This window comes from Stegodyphus dumicola, chromosome 11 (genome assembly GCF_044657685.1).
Source record: "Stegodyphus dumicola isolate Sdum_Otavi_A_Nest chromosome 11, ASM4465768v1".
Classification (NCBI taxonomy): Eukaryota; Metazoa; Arthropoda; class Arachnida; order Araneae; family Eresidae; genus Stegodyphus; species Stegodyphus dumicola.
The window spans coordinates 118,579,732-118,597,657 of NC_140778.1; the positions used below are offsets into that span (position 1 = coordinate 118,579,732).

Consider the following 17,926-nt stretch of genomic DNA (forward strand, 5'->3'; position numbering starts at 1 on the left):
GTTCTTGAGGTTAGGGCATAAAAAATTTGAATTACAATTGTTAGAAAGCTTGATATATGGTAACAGCAAGCTCTTAGCAACAGCAAATTCCTCAATCTATGTCATTTCTAAAGACGCATTGATACGCCGAAGATATACTGCAGATAATTTTCTGAGAAGTAATTCTTTTTCTGTAGCAGTAGGCGTAAAACTTTCACTTCCTGGTTTATGCTATAAACTGTCTACGTAAGTGCTAGAAACGTCCACGTATCGCAGATTCCGTATTCTAAACCGTGCTGAACGGAATAACGTCTAGCGAGTGCCTTTCAGTTTTCTGAAAGCTTCTCTTAATCTATTATGCCACGTATGGCTTCATATTATTTTTAAATTTTCTCCCTTTAAATAGATTGTAAAATATCGTATAATTATCTTAGTTTGTAGTTTATTCCCCTGTACGCCATATCTATGGTAATATTGTAAGAATATCAGACGAATATATTAAATTTTGCGATGAACGCAGAACTCCGAAATTTCTTTGAAGATGGCAAGTGATTGGGTTTTCATTCGTTCAAGTGCTACTTTAATTTGAGATCGCATTGTTTGATTCGATATATCGCTGTGGAGAACATTTTCTCCACAACAACCAGATAAATACATACAACCAGCTGAGTTGCTGTACCGCCTCTTATATGACTATCAGCATTTGTGCTCAATTGATGGAGCATTATATTGTCGCTAGACCTAGCCAAAACTCTCTGCAGAATATTACAATTTGTAGCAGTAATTATAAAGGTACTTCGGAAGATGGGTATTTGTCACCTGTGGTTATTGAAGAGAGCCTGTCAAGACTTTGACTGTGCTGAATGAGGATTTTAGCAATGTTTTTATGCATTGTTGAGTTTACAGGGAATGTTTACTCTAGAAGTCCGTGGTAACTTGGATATAAGAAGTTATTGTGATTATTATACTGGACAATATTAATGTACATCAAATGTTCTGTACACATATTTGCAGAGTTCCTGTGTAATATTTGCTTGTGACATTTATAGTAATCACTTGTGTTATTCGCTTACTTACGGTTCGCTTACAGTTCACTTATGTAAGTCTGCCTGATAACTGAAGGTGACGCTGATACAAATCAGTATGTAGTGAAAATTCATGTGTTCATTGAGAAATATGTGAGGTTCACTTAAACACAGAGCACCATTTTATATCTCCTTGGCATTTTGTGATATTTTTCCACTTCTTGACGTAATGCCTGAAAACATGGAAAGCTATGCAGCTTGCATTCTTTACTCAGTGAATGAATGCTCGCCTTGTGTAAACTCGAGCCTTTTCTGGAACTTTTTAACAACATCGTGAGAAATTAATACAAAAATATTCAATTCCGCTAACAATTCCGCATCGATAATGTCTATTTTCTTTCAACAGTTTATCAATATTTCACAATTTTTAACCCACATAAGTTAATCATTGCCCATTTTTAAGTTTCTATAAAATCCTCCTGCTTCTGCTTTTCTATAAAGTCCTTCTGGTTTTTTTCCTGCGTTTTCACGAAATACGGCTGATATGCTTATCGCTTTCTCGCTATAAACATGTGGCTCATTACATTAAAAAACATTGGCTGTAAACCGCGGTAAAGCTGCTGACAAATGGAATTTCAATTTGCGAACATGTTATATATTATTATGGAACAGAGATTGAGAATAATAAATTTCAACTCAATATTTATGACTCAATTTATCAAGCGGAAGCTATGGCTATTTTTTATTCACTGAAATGGATTAAGAAGACTCTTAAAGGGAAATATGATATACATGTTTATTCTGACAGTTCTTCATGCTCTCTCACGACCTGATCAAGACAACCCTTTAATATTAGATAATAGAGAATTATATAAAGACTTGAGAGAAAATCAAAATATTGTGTTTAATTGGGTGAAGGCACACGTTGGACATTTTGGAAATGAGAGGGCGGACGCACTGTCCAAAGAGGCAATTACCGATATTAATGCTAGTGATATTGATGCACAGGGATCAACAAGGAAAGCTGTGAGTATGATGAAAAATTTTTTTTTATGATAAATGGAGGGAGGAGTGGGAAAGGTCTGATCGAAATAAAGGTTATATGAAATTTGTTAAACTTAAAAAAGGTTTATGTTATTCAGACATTGACGTTAACCAAATCATTACGTTTTTCTTTCAGGTCATGGTCGTTTTTCTTTCGATTTTAAAAGGTTTAAATTACAAGAGTCTGACCTCTTTGATACCTGTAATGAACCGGGCACTGCAGAGCATTATGTGGAAACATATAAATATTTTACTGATATCAGGAACGAGTTTAAGAAAAATGATGTTTTTAATATATATGATATTTTAAATGATTTTAAAAGCCTCAAACAATTTGCCAGGAAAATGATGGAGAGGGTTAATCATAATAAGCTTGCAGTAGGGATTTTAATCTGAAATTGGTTTTTTAGTTTGTTCTTTATGTCTGTTGAAAGTGCTGTTTCTGGCTTGCTCTGGCGCTGCCCGCAAAAAGGTCGTAGAGCGACGTAAATTCTGCCAGGAAGATCGGGCTGCAGCCCTCATATCATATCATATCATGCAACTGGCTGCTTGGAAGGTTTCGTAGTTTTCCCCATAATAAACAGGAATACAACACCAACTCTCTTAAAAATTCCTCCACAAAGGGCTTTCCTACTATTACACAGATAGATCTTGTGTACTTTGTCGTAATCTGTGTAATGCAATGTAATTCGTACATTTCTTGATTAACTCAAGCATTTAAAGATTTTTTGACACAAAATTCAATAGGAATAATTTGTCTGGAAATCAACAGAAATATTTTCTCATTTATATCATTATTATACGCCTTGCATTTAGGCATTTATACCGAACAAGCAAACGACAGCTGTGTGTTAACTTTACTGAATTAATAATGTATAACAGGAACCATCTTCATAAATGATGGAGAATGATTGTTAAAGGGTCTATTAACGAGCCAGTCCCCAAATTTATGAAGCAGTCAACATAAATGAGTGTGTCCTAACTTCATGTAAAAGTATGAATTATGAATAATTTATTGTACTAAAACATTCTTTCTAAGCTTAAATTCTAATTTCAAGTCCAGATTATTCATCTAGTTTACATTCCAACGCATTCGAGGGATTTAATTACAGATGGATCAAGATCATTGATTCAGAATGTCATTATTATGAACAATATTAGCCATCGCATCCACGTATTTACATTTCCAATCTACTTAATGTATGCAAAATGAACTCACCTATACATGTAAACATTCCAGTTTTATATCCTTCTTTACAAATACATAGTTTAAACTTTAAAATGTCTCCCTCAATCGTGCAGTTGGACCCTTGACCACAGTGGCATGCTGTAGTGGAAGGAAAGTATAGAATATTATAAATATAATACTAAATACTGAAAATTACAGAAAAGAAACAAGAGCATTTTCTTTCGGTGTTTCAGTAGTTACTTATATTATATATTTACTTATTTACATTCTTATATTTTTGTCGTCTGCTAAATTGAGATATTAACAGAAAGTCAAAAAGAAGAACTTTAGAAATGCTTATTTTCAAATATCACCGGAATCTGGAAATATCACCAAAATCTGGAAATACTAATCTGGAAATTTCACCGAAATTTGGAAATATCACTGAAATAGATTATTATTTCAGTGATATTTCCAGATTTATGAAATAGATTTCCTTCCATATTTATGAAATAGATTTCCTTCCTTTAGATTTATGAAATAGATTTCTTTTATAAAGGGTCGGTCGCTAAAGTATACAAATCCATAGTTCCAGTTGGGCATTGCATAAAATTGGCAAATGATAAGTAGGGAATCTTCTAATTGCGAAACAAGGCTGAGTTGTGTCCAATGAGGTCAAAGAGGCTATATTATAGCCAGCTTCACTCCTTCTTTCTCAAGATATTAAATTTTCTTCTGTTGTGTTTCTTCAGAATTCGATTTGGTTTCAGAAAAAAAAAACATATTTAATTGAAGCGACTATATGTTTTATAAGCTAAGGAATTGCAAGATAAGTAAATTTAAGACCCAACTTGAACACTTACTATAATAAGAAAACTCAATCTTCATTTAAGGGTTCAAAAATGCAACTGTGGGGAAATTAAAATACGTTTAAAAAGTATTCTGGAGAAGTTATTGCGTTGATGATACAGTATTGACATATACTAGATGAATTAATGTTGCTCTTAAATACTATTCATTACGTACAAGAAGTTGCAAAGCGGTACTCCAACTATGTTAAACTTCGTAAAATCTAACAACTATCAGCAGAAAGTAAAGAATATGAAATTTCCTAATTTTCTTTGACATGTATTCCATCATTACACTAATTTCTATGAACAACTATAAGTTTTATTTTATACGAGATTAAGTAGTTATGATGGCTACGAGTTCTATTTGTTATAAGTGTTCTCGTGCTTAGAAATTTGATCCTGATTCTTGAGATTATGATTTCAGGAGTCGCTTTCTGAAAAAATCTGACATCATCTGACCCGCAGTAAGTCTACCGACTCATAACTGATTTTGTCATCATTTGAATGATGTTTTTCAGAGACAAAAAACAATAACTCCGTTCAATTTCAAGTCTTGACCTAAGAAGAAAGCGTTTAATTTACCTCACTACTATTAGGCCAGTCATCACATATGCATCGCCTGCTTGGTCGACGATACGTAAAAATGATATTAAAAGGATGCAACTAATACAGAATAGAGTGCTTCGTACTATTACTAACGCGCATATGTATGTTAATAACTTAACTCTTCACCATGACTTTAGGTTGGATACACTTGAGGAGCACATACTCAAACTTAATAGGCACTTTTATGATAAGGCACTTAAGTGTAATCACATGAATATTTTCCAGACTTTCAACTACGTCATATTAATGGATGATAAGGACCTACGTCCATTAGCTGCCCACCTCTGTAACTCAAACTTTCCCACTTGATGAATTTCGTATATATTTGTAGACAGTTTGTATTGCATTATATGACAACGTCTGCACCTCTGTCCATGATCCTTGGCTCTCCTGACCGAATGGTGCCGGTCTCTTCTTTTTTTACCACTTCCTATTTACTGTATTTACATGACGATTGACTTATCACGATGTCGCCATGGTGGCTAGTTTGATAGTGCCGGATACGCAGTTCACAGGATTGCATTGCCGGCAATAACCTGCCAGTCAGTCAGTCGAACGGTGCCCATCACAAAGTATCTGATACTTCTAGGTAAATCGGTCGGTGTCTCCAAGGCAGAAATTTCACAATAGCATGCCAGAACAAACGTACATACAATTTTACTAAAAACAGTGTTTTATTTCAAAAAAGCAACTCTCATATAAATGATAATATATATTTATATCAAATCGTTTATATGCGAAGAGAATTTCCTTTTGCTTTAACCAAATTAGCAGAATAAAAGTACTAGCAAAGCTGTAAGCTGTAACCTGGTATACAGCTGCCAAGGATACGAGGACGATTTTCGGAAGCATTTCTATCATCGATCAGAACTTTCTAGGGTGTTTTGCGCTTTTGGGCGTATTTAAGAAGCAAATATTCAATGGTTTGTCAAGGTAAAACATGGGTCTCATAAATATTCTAGCACATTTACTCTGGTTCAGCCTTCTGAATGCATCTTGACTAGGATACAGCGATTGACACGCATAAAAGTATATAGCAAGGCATTGCATCCAGTGTAAAGGCGCAATGGATGCTATTTTGGGTACTTTTCCGTTTCGCCGGCGCAAATCTCGCCCAGCAGACTTTATTGGCGAGAACATACAGTATACACATAAGAAATGTTAACAAATGTTAGTTCTAATAATGTTTTATCTTGAAGACATAAACATTTTAATATCGTTTAACATTTTGTAAAAGCCAATAAATAAAGACAGTAAATTTGTAAAAAGTACATTAATTTAAGAATTTATTATGCTTTCATGGTTCAACATCCTGATTCGCCGGTTCTCATCACGTGACCCCAAGTGATCTTATCTCATGTAAACTACGCTACAAAAATCGAAGTCTCTCAGTATTTTGTACATTACTTTCACGTTAAATCATGATTTCGATTACAAGTTTAAATGCAAGAATTGTTTCAATCCGTACGAATAGCTTACTCAGAAATTACGTAAAACCACAGTGCTTTACATCGCTAGTGCATTTTCATTAGAATTGATGAATTTAAACCTTAACTTTGTCTTTTCTATATTCTTATGGTAGAATTGAGGAATTTAATCCTTGACTTTGCCTTCGGGTGAGCGGTGTGATTGCATCCAGTTGACTTAATTACCGCGAATGGTCTTAAAGGATAAAACTGAACTATCTGGTAAAAATTCTATGTAATCGTATGCCAGTATTGAAAGAAACAATCAGTCTGATAAGAAATGGCTGAGACTTGTCTTGAAAATGAAGAATAAAAGGTTACCAGCGAGGATATTCCGTTTGGCATCAGTTGTACCATTATTGGCGAATTTATCGCCTGCACCGGCAAAACGGAAAAGTACCGCTATTTTTTATGCATATGACGGGTTTTCTTCAGTGTATGGAATAACAGTGCTCATACGTTCTGTAGTGATTACCTGTATGTCAAACTGCTTCTTATATCTGAACTGGTAATTGCAACTGTTTAGCTTTTTGTTAACGTAGAAATAAGTCAATTCTTCCAACGAGTTTTCCCCGGGCAGAAACAATCTACTCTATACATATATGTTCCAGGAAATGTTTGTTCTTTCTTATTTTTCTTAATTTCCGTTGCCAAGGTACTTGACATGAACAACATAACATATAAATAAGATACATAAAGAATACATTCATTAACACGTGCGCAGTCTTGCAAACCAAAACCGCTCAGTCTCAGATTTTCACATATTGCAATGCACCGCATAAGATGGTCATTACCGAAAATAAAACTGTTGCATAGAGGTCAGGTAGGCTTGGTAGGATACCAATGAGAAACAGATGCGTCGTCAAGCAGTAATGTCCAATATTTAATCTTAATGTCGCCATAACAGTAGCATGAGTCTAATTAGGGATATTGTTCCGAATAATATTCAACCAACGTTTTGTAGAATTTCTACACACTAAGTCTTGATGGCAGTTAGAGGTTGAAGTGTGTTTAATAATACTTTTAGCAGTTAAAAAAGAAAATTGCTGTAATAATATTGTAATAATTGAGTAGGAATCGTTGCCCGCGGCTCATCAAATTCCTTAAATACTCGCAAACAATCCGTATTAGAGATTGCGGCATATCTAACTGCCGTAATGAAAGCATTTTAAACTTCCATATTTACCATTCCTTATTACGTCAAATTTCTGAAAGTAACGAAAAGTATTTATACAATTTTTTTTCGTTCTTGAAAGCTGTCCATGGTTCACAAAGAGTGGCTCAAAACAGTATGTGTTTATTAGTATATATTAGGTAAAATCATTTGGGAAGTAACATACGAGAGGCATGTAATGCATATATTAATCAAGAGTATTCAGTATTCACAAAAGGTTTTATAAATATTTGATTTACTACTCTGTGTTGTGAACATCATATCAAGTTTCTCCCTTTTATGAAAAATACCAACTTACAATTGAGCCATTTGGACCGTTATCACTGATGCTTCAAATTACTTTTCTGAGGAATCATCGCCTCAGCCTCATACACAAGTACATCTCCCTATCATAATCAGTGCAATACGGTCATTTATCAAAGTGGATGTCTTCTACTCAATTATGATCACTGCGCACGTAATACTGCACTGTCAGTAGGTTTGTTTCGTAGTAAGAAACATGGGAAAAACAGCGACGATTTCGCAGCAATTTTCTAATTCCGAATTACGCAATCGGATTGCTTTCAGTTGCACCATGAAACAAGTAGAAAGAAAGGAGAATAATATGAATTGAGATTTAAAAATGTAGCAATTCCTTCGCAATTTCTAATGTGAGTTCTAAAACTACGTACACATAATTTAAAACATGATACGTGGCAATAATTTCATATCGTTTGAAGTGAGAGGCCCGTGTTTATAATAAATCAATAAACTGCTAAAAAGGAAAATAATCATAGACTAGAGTCGTGAAATTTTAAGATAAACTTTTTGAATATACCTTTGCATGTGTTATCGTCATCCAAAAAAAACTCTGGTGGACACTGACAGACTGCTCTTCCATCGGTATTTACAACACAATGTCCATTCTCACATTTACAACCTGCAGAATGGAAAACATTTAATTAGAAAAGAAGCATACGCAAAATTCCGGTATTTCATGAATTTTCACACCTCAACAGCAAAGAATATGCGATTTTTTAATATATCTCAGTCAACAAGTTTAAACTAATGTGCTATAGGAAACGCCGACATCTCCGCGAACACTAGAAGCGGAAATAAAAGTTTATCTCAAGTTAAAGATTATAATGTGAACAAAAGTTTAGTTTGGTTACTTTGGTTTGGCTTATTTGATTACGGCAAAGTACTAGAGGGCTCTCTGCCTAAGGGGACGGAGGCTTTTGCTGAGGACTTTCTAAGGGAAACTGGCTCCTGTAGACCTTAGACAGAGCACAAATTCACGGAAACGCCCATGCAGCCAAGCCCGGACATTCCCGAGATTACAGCCCCGGAACGAATCGCGAGAGTTCAGTTACTTTACTGTTAGTTACAATTTTATGTTTCTGGCCACGAGAAGGCGCAGCTTTTTCATTTCATGTTTATTGTTTTACGAAATTTTTTCATTCAAATGTAATGGAAATATTTAGATAAGTATTCGATTGTAAGCTTACAAATCGTAAAAAATAGTTAAGAAAATACAACTAGTAAAGTTAAGAAAGTACAAACTAGAAAACAGTATAAGCCATCTTCTGCTGGGGCGCAGACACCAGACTTAGACTCAGGCATAATTGTGATACACAAATTATCTTCAAGATGCAGCTATATATGGGACTGAATTGTTTGTGATTATAATATACTTCCCCTCCTTTTATAAAATAGAATATCCATTTCCTCCGAACTGCTTTAGTATTTCAGCAAAAACTGCGGTTAACCCTTTGTTGCATCATGTCCACTCTAGTAGTTAAAAGTTTAAATTTGTTTATTCTTCTGCAAATGCCTTAACAGATTCCATTCCTGTATTTATTCATTCTATATTATTAGAACTTTAAACTGTCGATCATAGATGGCTGTATAGCATCACTAAGCATTGCTATTTGTAAAATGGCTGCTACTTCTGTTTCCATAATTTCTCACAGTAAACATTATATAATATTGCTCACATTTTCTTATACTGCCATTTTTCATTCATAATTAGTAATTTTAGTCATTTTATTTTAAATGTCAGTTTAAGAAAATTGTGGAGTGGGTAAAGATCTATCGAAAAGAGTGAATTGAAACCCAAATGTAATGCTTATCAAGCCAAAACACCACTGTAAATGGTTATGTTTGGCAAGGAATTTCTAGAACATTTGACATTTGAATCCAGTAGGTACAGGTTACAAAATCGTATCAAAATGAATTCAATCACAGTCGATGAAATGAAAGTATTTCGGGGGATCTGTATGTATATGTCAGTTGTAGATTTACCATTTAGAAGATGATAATGATCACTGCAAACAAGGCAGGAAATGATTTCAAATGCAATGACCGTAATTCGTTGAAGAAGAAATTTGTATGCACGTACGTATATGCATGCTGTCAACTGTAGTGAACAAACTGCAGCAATTATTTAAAAATTTTGTGAATTTTTGTCCTAATTCTTTATTATTTGTATGATATTAAGTTCTTATTTCATCTTTTAAATATTCCTAGCAAACGCGTTGTCTACTGATACGAAGCTCTCTGATGCAAACTCGAGAAGCTCGAGCAATGACAGGCAATCGTTTTATTGATATTTCGATTTTAGCAAACGTTTTTTCATTACTTTGCTGTCCTAACTGCTTATCATGTGATTTGAGTTTTTCCACTGCCGGTCGCCAGGGACCGACGCCGGCCATACGGAAAGTTTACTGCCGTTCACAACGTGTTAAGAACAAATCGATAACATTGCATAACTTAACATAGCAATAACTGTCTGCAATTGAATGAACAAAGTGAAGCAGATGCATATATACCGGTGGTACGCAAGAGAAAAATAGGTGGTACGCAAAGAAGAAAAATATTTTGATTGTTAAATTCAAAAATTAAAACCGCAACATCCTGACTAAGGTTTTTCTATAACTCTCCTAAATTTATATGTGATCTCAGCTTTGTAAGTAGTTGTGGTGGCGGTAGTACTTCGTAGTGGTGGTATTAAAGGTTATTAATTCTTGTTTAGATGGTGCACGTTAGTGAAAAGGTTGAGAACTGCTGATACTATATACAGTGCTTTGAGGTTAACATTGAAAGAGCCGAGTTAAGTATATTTTAACTTAACACACCGGATTTCAGTATCTCTTTACACATTTAAATTTTTATTATAACTTTAGAAATTAAGACTGTAATATTAGATTTTTAGACTCCACATTTTTGCCATATAAGTAAACTGAGTAATTAGTATTAAGTAAAGCTGCAAAGTAATAAAATAATAATATATTTCCTGGTTGATTATTGAATATATTATCTCAGAAAAAAATCTATTGAAATGAATTTACCCGTTAACATTTTTAAAATGGAATAGTTAAAAGCGAAAGTGCAAACAACAAACTAAGTAACTGTCGTCATTTGATCGGAAATTAGTTGACCTTTCAAGTGTTTCGTATTTTTCTCAGGTAAAAATTAAGACAAAAAAAAAAAAAAAAAAAAAAAAAAAAGATAAAATTATTCAAATTTTAAATTATTCAAATCGCCAATTAAAAATCGGCAAGAAATTGGCGATACTGTCAAAATTTAAATGCAATATTCAAATACGTATATATAATTCTTAAAAGAGTGAGTTTTAATTCATTACTTGAGAAAAATTGTTCCCGACACGTTCGCCTTTGAACATATTAAAACAATTAAAACTTTCTTAAAACAATTAAACAAGGAAGAACAAATGGACAAAAATACATTCTCATAAAACTAAAATGTAACATTCAAAATGTACGAAAAAAGGAAATTTACATAATGCATATTAAAGGTGGGAAATGTATTTAATTAACTTACATATTTGCTAGCTGTGAAACTGATACTATGTACGTTACTTTCTTCGTATTCAGAATAGAAACTGGAATTTGAACAGGTTTAGGTATTATTGAATTACGGCAATGCCTCGAGGGCTATCTGCCTAAGGGGAGGGATGCCTTCGTAAAAGACGTTCTAAGGGAAACTGGCTCGTATACACGTTACACATGGGGAAAACCACGAAAACACCCATGCAGCCAGCCCGTTCGCGGGATTCGAACTTCGGACCGAACTACCAGTGTTCAGCGACTTTACCGCTTGGCCGCTGGTGGGCCTATTTGAACCGGGATGGAGAATATAGGAGAAATGAGAGAGAGCCTAGGCGGGAACGTGTGCAATGCTATTTTTTGAATGAAGGGAAAATAAGTAGCGTATAGTACATATGAAAACTGTTGAGTGGAATAGACTTCTGGCAAAATTTATTTTTAAACTAACATAACAAAAGAAATTAATTAATTTCTGGCTAATTGACTTTTTAGAAAAAAAAGTAAAAGAAATCTTCACTCCTCAAGAGCTTCTGAGCAAGCTTAGGAATTTGAAATAGGCCTATTATGTTAATAACAGTAATTAACGCCTGCTGTTTAAGATAAAGATTAATAAAGTAATTTGATACTTGATTATTTTTAAGAATTTTAATAAGTAGTAGAACTTCGTGTCGTAGATATATTGTATCTGAACAAAGATTTTAATGCATTGTATTCGATTAATGATTGTAGTATTAGAACATTTTTCGAAATGTTTCACTTGAAAATTTTTCGAATGGAAGTCCAATTGATTAATTTGCTAGTAATAAAATTGAAGTTCCGTGTTATGTTAAACAATAGAATCTTTTTGTAGTTTATTATTACAAGATATCTAGATAGTCGACTGCATTTTGTAAAGTATTTGTTTTATTAAGAATAAAGCACTTTGAATAAATCTGAGAACTTTCTATTTTGTTAAAGTTATTAAAGGTAATAAGGCCATCTATGTATCTGTAAGTATGAGAGTAGTAATTTAAATCTTTCTTCAGTAACTTTTTGGAAGGTAAATTCTTTAATAAAAACATATTACAAAGGTTTGTAGAAGTGTGTGAGAGAGAGAGAACGGAGGACGTGGGCATTATCCCCTTATCAAACGGTTAATTAATATAGCACCACGTCCACCACTATCTATACCACCCCTTCAAAATACATAATGCAATCTGAGAGGTATTCAACGTGCACGACAAGACATACAAAATAACATGTTAAAGATTAATATTCAAGATACATTACTGAAGCAAATATGACAGATGCAGAACTGATAAAAGTCTGATATAATACTGGTACTGGTACTGTAGAAATGTGAGCTCCCACTAGGCTAATTATTACATTCTTTAAAAGTTGATATTAAAATTTCATGTAGTTAAGAAAAATAGTGAAATTAAGGAAGTCTTTTTATCTACTAAATCTAGAACTGTCAGCATTGCAAGCAAGATTTTAGGTAGATCAAACAGGCTAGTATAGATATTTTCTAATGGAAGTAAAGTATATAAGTTTTCAAAGTTATAACAATTGGTATTTTTTAGTCCAGCCATAATTATGTTCTGTGTTACCAGTATTGTAGATCAAATTACAATTTTTTAAGTTAAATGCCAAAATTAATAGCTCATATTTTTCTTGTATTTATTGGTACTATTTACAATTTAGGTAATAATTTAAGCGGTGTTTTATAGAATTGGGAAAGAGCAAAAGGGTTAGTAAATCTGTTGTAGCTTGGATTTATAGAGATATTGAGTTTTTTATGTAATGCTTTAATTCTGCTATTATACAGGTTTCTGTATAATTTGCAAGCTTGCAAGTATTGGCACTAAAAGTTCTTTTCTAATAATTGTTTTGTAGGAAAAATTTCATATAATGATAAAATTATTATTTTTTTATCAAATTTGGTTACTGTAAATTTTTACTTTAAACGTTTGTAATTTGAAAGACGGTGAGACAAATTTAAAGGACTTTCAAACTTTGCTAGTTTGAATTTAGTTTTAATTTTCTGAAGGATTTCACTTTTCCATTAAAAAAAAACATTATTAGGCAAATTAAGTTTATAGCTAGCTTTAACAACAAATTTCTTAATACTGTTTTTTAATTTTTGTAGAATTTTGTAGAAAATATTTGACTGGTATATTTTATACACCATAACAAATGAGATTTTTAAGTTGCGAGTTTTGAATGATATCCAGATTTCCAGTAATGATATGTTAGTGGCGATCATCTACGTATGGATTGAGTTGTGGTAATTTGCAATGTCATTCTGCCGGCTCTTCTATTTCAGGGTAATTAGCGAGCAAGCTGCTTAATGCTTTTTTGATACTTAAATGCAATAACTGGTCTGTTGTCTGCAGCCGGAAAGAAAATTTTACATTTGTTGAAAATTCGAGAGAAGCCGAATTTATCAAAATGTGGATGAAGAAAATTGATTTTAATGAAAATTCGACGAAAAAAAGACGAAACATTTTCGCATCTATTAATTATTGCTAACGGATCAGAACAATTTAGTTCGTTCCCATTGAAAAGTCAACTAATTTCGTGTCAATGGCGATCATTACTTAGTTTGTTGGTTGTACTTTCGCATTTAATCATACCATTTTAATAGTTCCATTTCAAATATTCTAATGAGTAAATTTATTTCAATAGAATTAACTATATTTTTTAAAAAACGATAATATATTCAATATTCTACTAGAAAAAAAATTATAGGCATATATTATAATTTGAATACATTCGTTTTTGGATATTATTGATACACACTCTGAATAACCTAAATCTCTATTTCTAAATTTTAGCTTGAAAAGATCAAAATGTTTCCTTAAAAATGTGTTGCCTTAAACATAGTTTAAAAACTTCCAGCTTTTTCACTTTTTTGAAATTTCTGAAAAAAAAAAGAACAGATTTAGTTTCAAAATTAACTTCGGGATCTGGCATAAATTAACCTTATTTACTGTAATCGAATCTATACAGGAATATTAAAGCTACCGTTTTTATCCTTTTTTCTGAGAATGCTTGTAAAATAAGTTATACATTTTTTAGAACTACGAAATCTTTCTTTCCTAATTTTTTTTTCGAATGCAAGATAGTTTAAACTGTAATTTATTTTGAAGCTCAAATAAGAGCCAAAAACTTATTTTAATAAATGATAGCTTACCTGAATTGTAAAACCTCTCATGTGAATTTTACTTATTTCTGAAATTGGAGTCCTGAAATAATCAATTCTTCAACATAATTCTTTTATTACTAATTTTTCAAGAGGATATCCCGATATCATGTCAATAACTGAAGCACTATATTAAAAATAAGGGATGTTTTGGTTGGAGAACAGTTCTCAACAACAATCAAAGAAATTTTACAGAACACAATAAGTGGACTAGGAACGAAAATGTAAATCAGTAGTTCTCATTTTTTTTGCCCCATTTATCCCTCTCGTGTTAGTTAGACAATTCTCATCCTTTCCAAAAACCTGAAAAATACATATAGGCATTTATTTAGATTTAAATTATTTTGTGACATGTTTTATCAACTAAACAACGAAAAGCGTAGAAAATGTTGGAAAATACCAAAGCTTGAATAAAAGTAGATTTTTATATTCATAAACTAAAACTAAATGCTCAATAGCTAAATAAAATGCTGACCACATTTCCCACTTCAAGCTATGGAATTTCTTTAAGAAAAATTCCACAGCTTCTCTTAATGAAATTCCACTCTGGTTAAAAATTCCTAATGTAGATGTTTCATAAAAAACATTTCATGAAATTAATTTCGGTAATTGTTGGTTAACTGCAAGTAGAATACAGAAACCATAACACTACACTTAAACCGTAAAACCTTAAAAGTAAGTAAAACAAGTATGTCCTTATTACTGCTTAGCATCCGTAATCTACGTTTTCCTGTGCTGGTAGCACGGACTTGAAAGTTTACATTCGTTCAGAGAGTGAATGTACATGTTACATAACAGAGAATACAAAATAAAAATATTTATGATGAAAAAGTTATTCTGTTTGAAGTTATGCACTAATAACCTTTATGACTTCTCCGTAATTTTTCTGTAAATGCAATAATACAAAATAGACAAAAAATATATATAAAAAAAGAGAAAAACAAAAAAAACAAAATCTGAAATGTTTCAGATTTTAAATTACGTCCAAAGGGGCGTTTTTTAACATTTTGTGTGTTACCTTTCTTTATTAAATATCATGTTCCTCGCACTTAAACCATAAGATCCAGTGCAACAGCAATATCGCAAAATAGTTTTAAAACGAGCATATCTTTAGAATTTCCGATACAGAGACTCACGCGCTGGAGATAAAAATATTTTTTCTGCACAACGTTGCCATTGCTCGCTTTGAAATCCTTGAGTTTGTTAATCAAAAATTCGTCAAAGTTTTAAAAAATAGGAAATCGATCATAAAACAAATTTCAAATTTCAAATTTGGTCTTCCACATGCTCATATTCGTTGGAGGATTACGTTATTCAAACTTCGATGACTCTATGTACCGTTGTTTTATCACAATACGAGAAATATACATACATTTATGCAGATTTTTCATTATTTAATTTCTTCAAATATAATGCAGGACTCTAACATTTTGTGGCAACAGTTTGAAAAGTGAACCGACATTTATGAGTCCGACGCAAAATGCCAAAACGAAACTAATAGTCCTTCGGGATTCAAATCCCTTTGGACTAATAATAACTTTATTGTAAATTTATAAAACTATTATTGATGAAACACACAGATGAGTGTTGCCCCATTTTTATTGCCAATCAATAAATAACTTAAGTAATATTGGAGAACAACACGCGTACTAAACCAAAAGAATTATTCCTCAGTTAAATCTTCGTATGTAGTATTTAATTAATAGGCATTGTCAAAATATATTTTCATTGCTCTTATGTGTCATATTAATGAAGTCTTCATATTTAACAACACGTATTTTAAAGCATAACGAATTTTATTATCACTTTGAAAGATCTCATAAAATAAAAACAATCAATGACGGTTTCTATAGTATTAAAGCACATTCAGCATAAAAATACAGAGTCTCTTTCTTAAGGTTATTCACTAAAGAAAAATGCAGTGAGTCTGAAAAGTTTCCATTTACTAAAAATTAAAGCTATTTAAACAGTGGGACAGCAAATTATTATAATTAATCTTTCCATATTTAGTTACATAAAAAAATATGAAGGGTTTGAGGTTTTAAGAGTCACCCAAAAGGGTTTTTTAACGCTTATAAGATCGCGGTCTACCAGTTTGCTGTTACATTCCATCCAGTATTAACGCTTTGTGCGTTTACTTTGTTTATGTATCATGTTCCCGGCGCTTTCGCCAAATAATATTCGATTCAACAGCAAAATTACAAACTATTTTAAAATAGGATATTTTTTGAATTTTTGACAGACATTCCCGCCGCGCGCTGGTGATAAAAATTTGTTTTCCTTATAGTGTTGCCTCTGCTCATGTAGTTTCTTAACCAAAAATTTGTTAAAGTGTTCCAGATTATGAAATAGATAGTAAATAAATTTGAAATTCAAAACTCGGGGTTCCAGGTGGCCATGTTCGGGTGGAGGACTACGTTATTCAAAATTTAACGACTGTAAGTATCGTTGTTTCCTCACAATGCGAGAAATTACATACATTCATGCAGATCCTTCATTACTGAATTTATTTAAATATAATACAAGGCGTTGATGTTTAGTGGCAATAATTTTAAAAGTTGTATGCCATGTATAGTAATTTAACGCAACATGCCGTTTCAAGACTAATAACCTCTTAGAGACTAACATCCCTTTTGGGCTAATAAAATTTTCTAGTCTTTTTTTAATTTTTTATTTCATGCATGTTAATATATGAATCAAATGAAATGTTAAATTTATATTTATTGCACATTCTAGCAGTTTAAATATCTGTAGACAAATTTAAATTTAATTTATTCATTATATTTCAACACTTTAGAAATTTAGCTCTGAAATGGAAGAAATAATGAATCCGATAAATAAATTTATAACGCAGACAGGTGAGAGATTTCCTTAAAAATAGAGAGTTAAAAATATATTTACGTACTTGCTTTTTGTTTCACTGCAGTTGAATTCTCCACTAAATTTATCTGCTCTGGAGAATTAAGCAGTTCTTCATCATTTTCTTCAACTGATGAAGTTAAATTTACTCCAAATACAGATACTGGTTTTCGTTGGATTTCATATGTACTTGTTGTACCAAAGCTGAAAGTTATTACTAAAATCGTTATAAAACCAACTGGAAGCATAGTGCGTTTACCTATGTTTTCTCAACAGATTCAAACTAGAAAATATTTTAATGCTCTCTGCAGCTTATTCAGACTATTTAGCATTCCTAATCTTCTACTCAAGTGTCGGCAGTCTTAAGAGTGCTGACTCCATATCAAAAAGTCAAGTGTTTTTGTGATTTGGTTTGAATTTATCAGTTATAAACCGTACTTAATATTGATAGAATACAGAATGTGAAACTACCAATTGGGAAACTCCTCTGTAAGTAGCATTTGTCCAATCCAATTTGTAACCCTTTTTTTGAATTGTAAATTGCAGAAGCTTTGTGAAGACAGAAATAAAACCGATAGAATTATTTCGATTTTTCTCATTGAAGTTACCGTATTTTATGGGAGTAAATTATCATGTAACATTTCTTACTAGAAATAAGAAGGTACGTTTATTATTTGACAGAAACAAATTATTTATAATTTTAGCCTTTATTATGATTTCTGCTTTCCATTTCCTCATCATAA

At 32.3% G+C, this 17,926-nt stretch overlaps 1 protein-coding gene across 4 annotated transcripts in view; it reads right to left on the minus strand.

Annotated features, from left to right (window-relative positions):
- Window positions 1-17,494, minus strand: part of LOC118196344 (uncharacterized) — a 114,482-nt gene extending 96,988 nt beyond the window's left edge. The window contains exons 1-3 of one of the 4 annotated variants that reach the window (XM_085827144.1): window positions 17,230-17,494; window positions 8,131-8,232; window positions 3,268-3,375 (exon numbers count right to left, since the gene is read on the minus strand). In XM_085827144.1, coding sequence (XP_085683270.1) covers window positions 3,268-3,375; window positions 8,131-8,232; window positions 17,230-17,431 — 412 coding nt within the window. In that variant the 5' untranslated portion in view covers window positions 17,432-17,494. The remainder of the gene's footprint in view (window positions 1-3,267; window positions 3,376-8,130; window positions 8,233-17,229) is intronic. The other 3 variants (XM_085827143.1, XM_085827142.1, XM_085827145.1) reach the window with 3 other exon arrangements.
- Window positions 17,495-17,926: the final 432 nt, after the last annotated feature.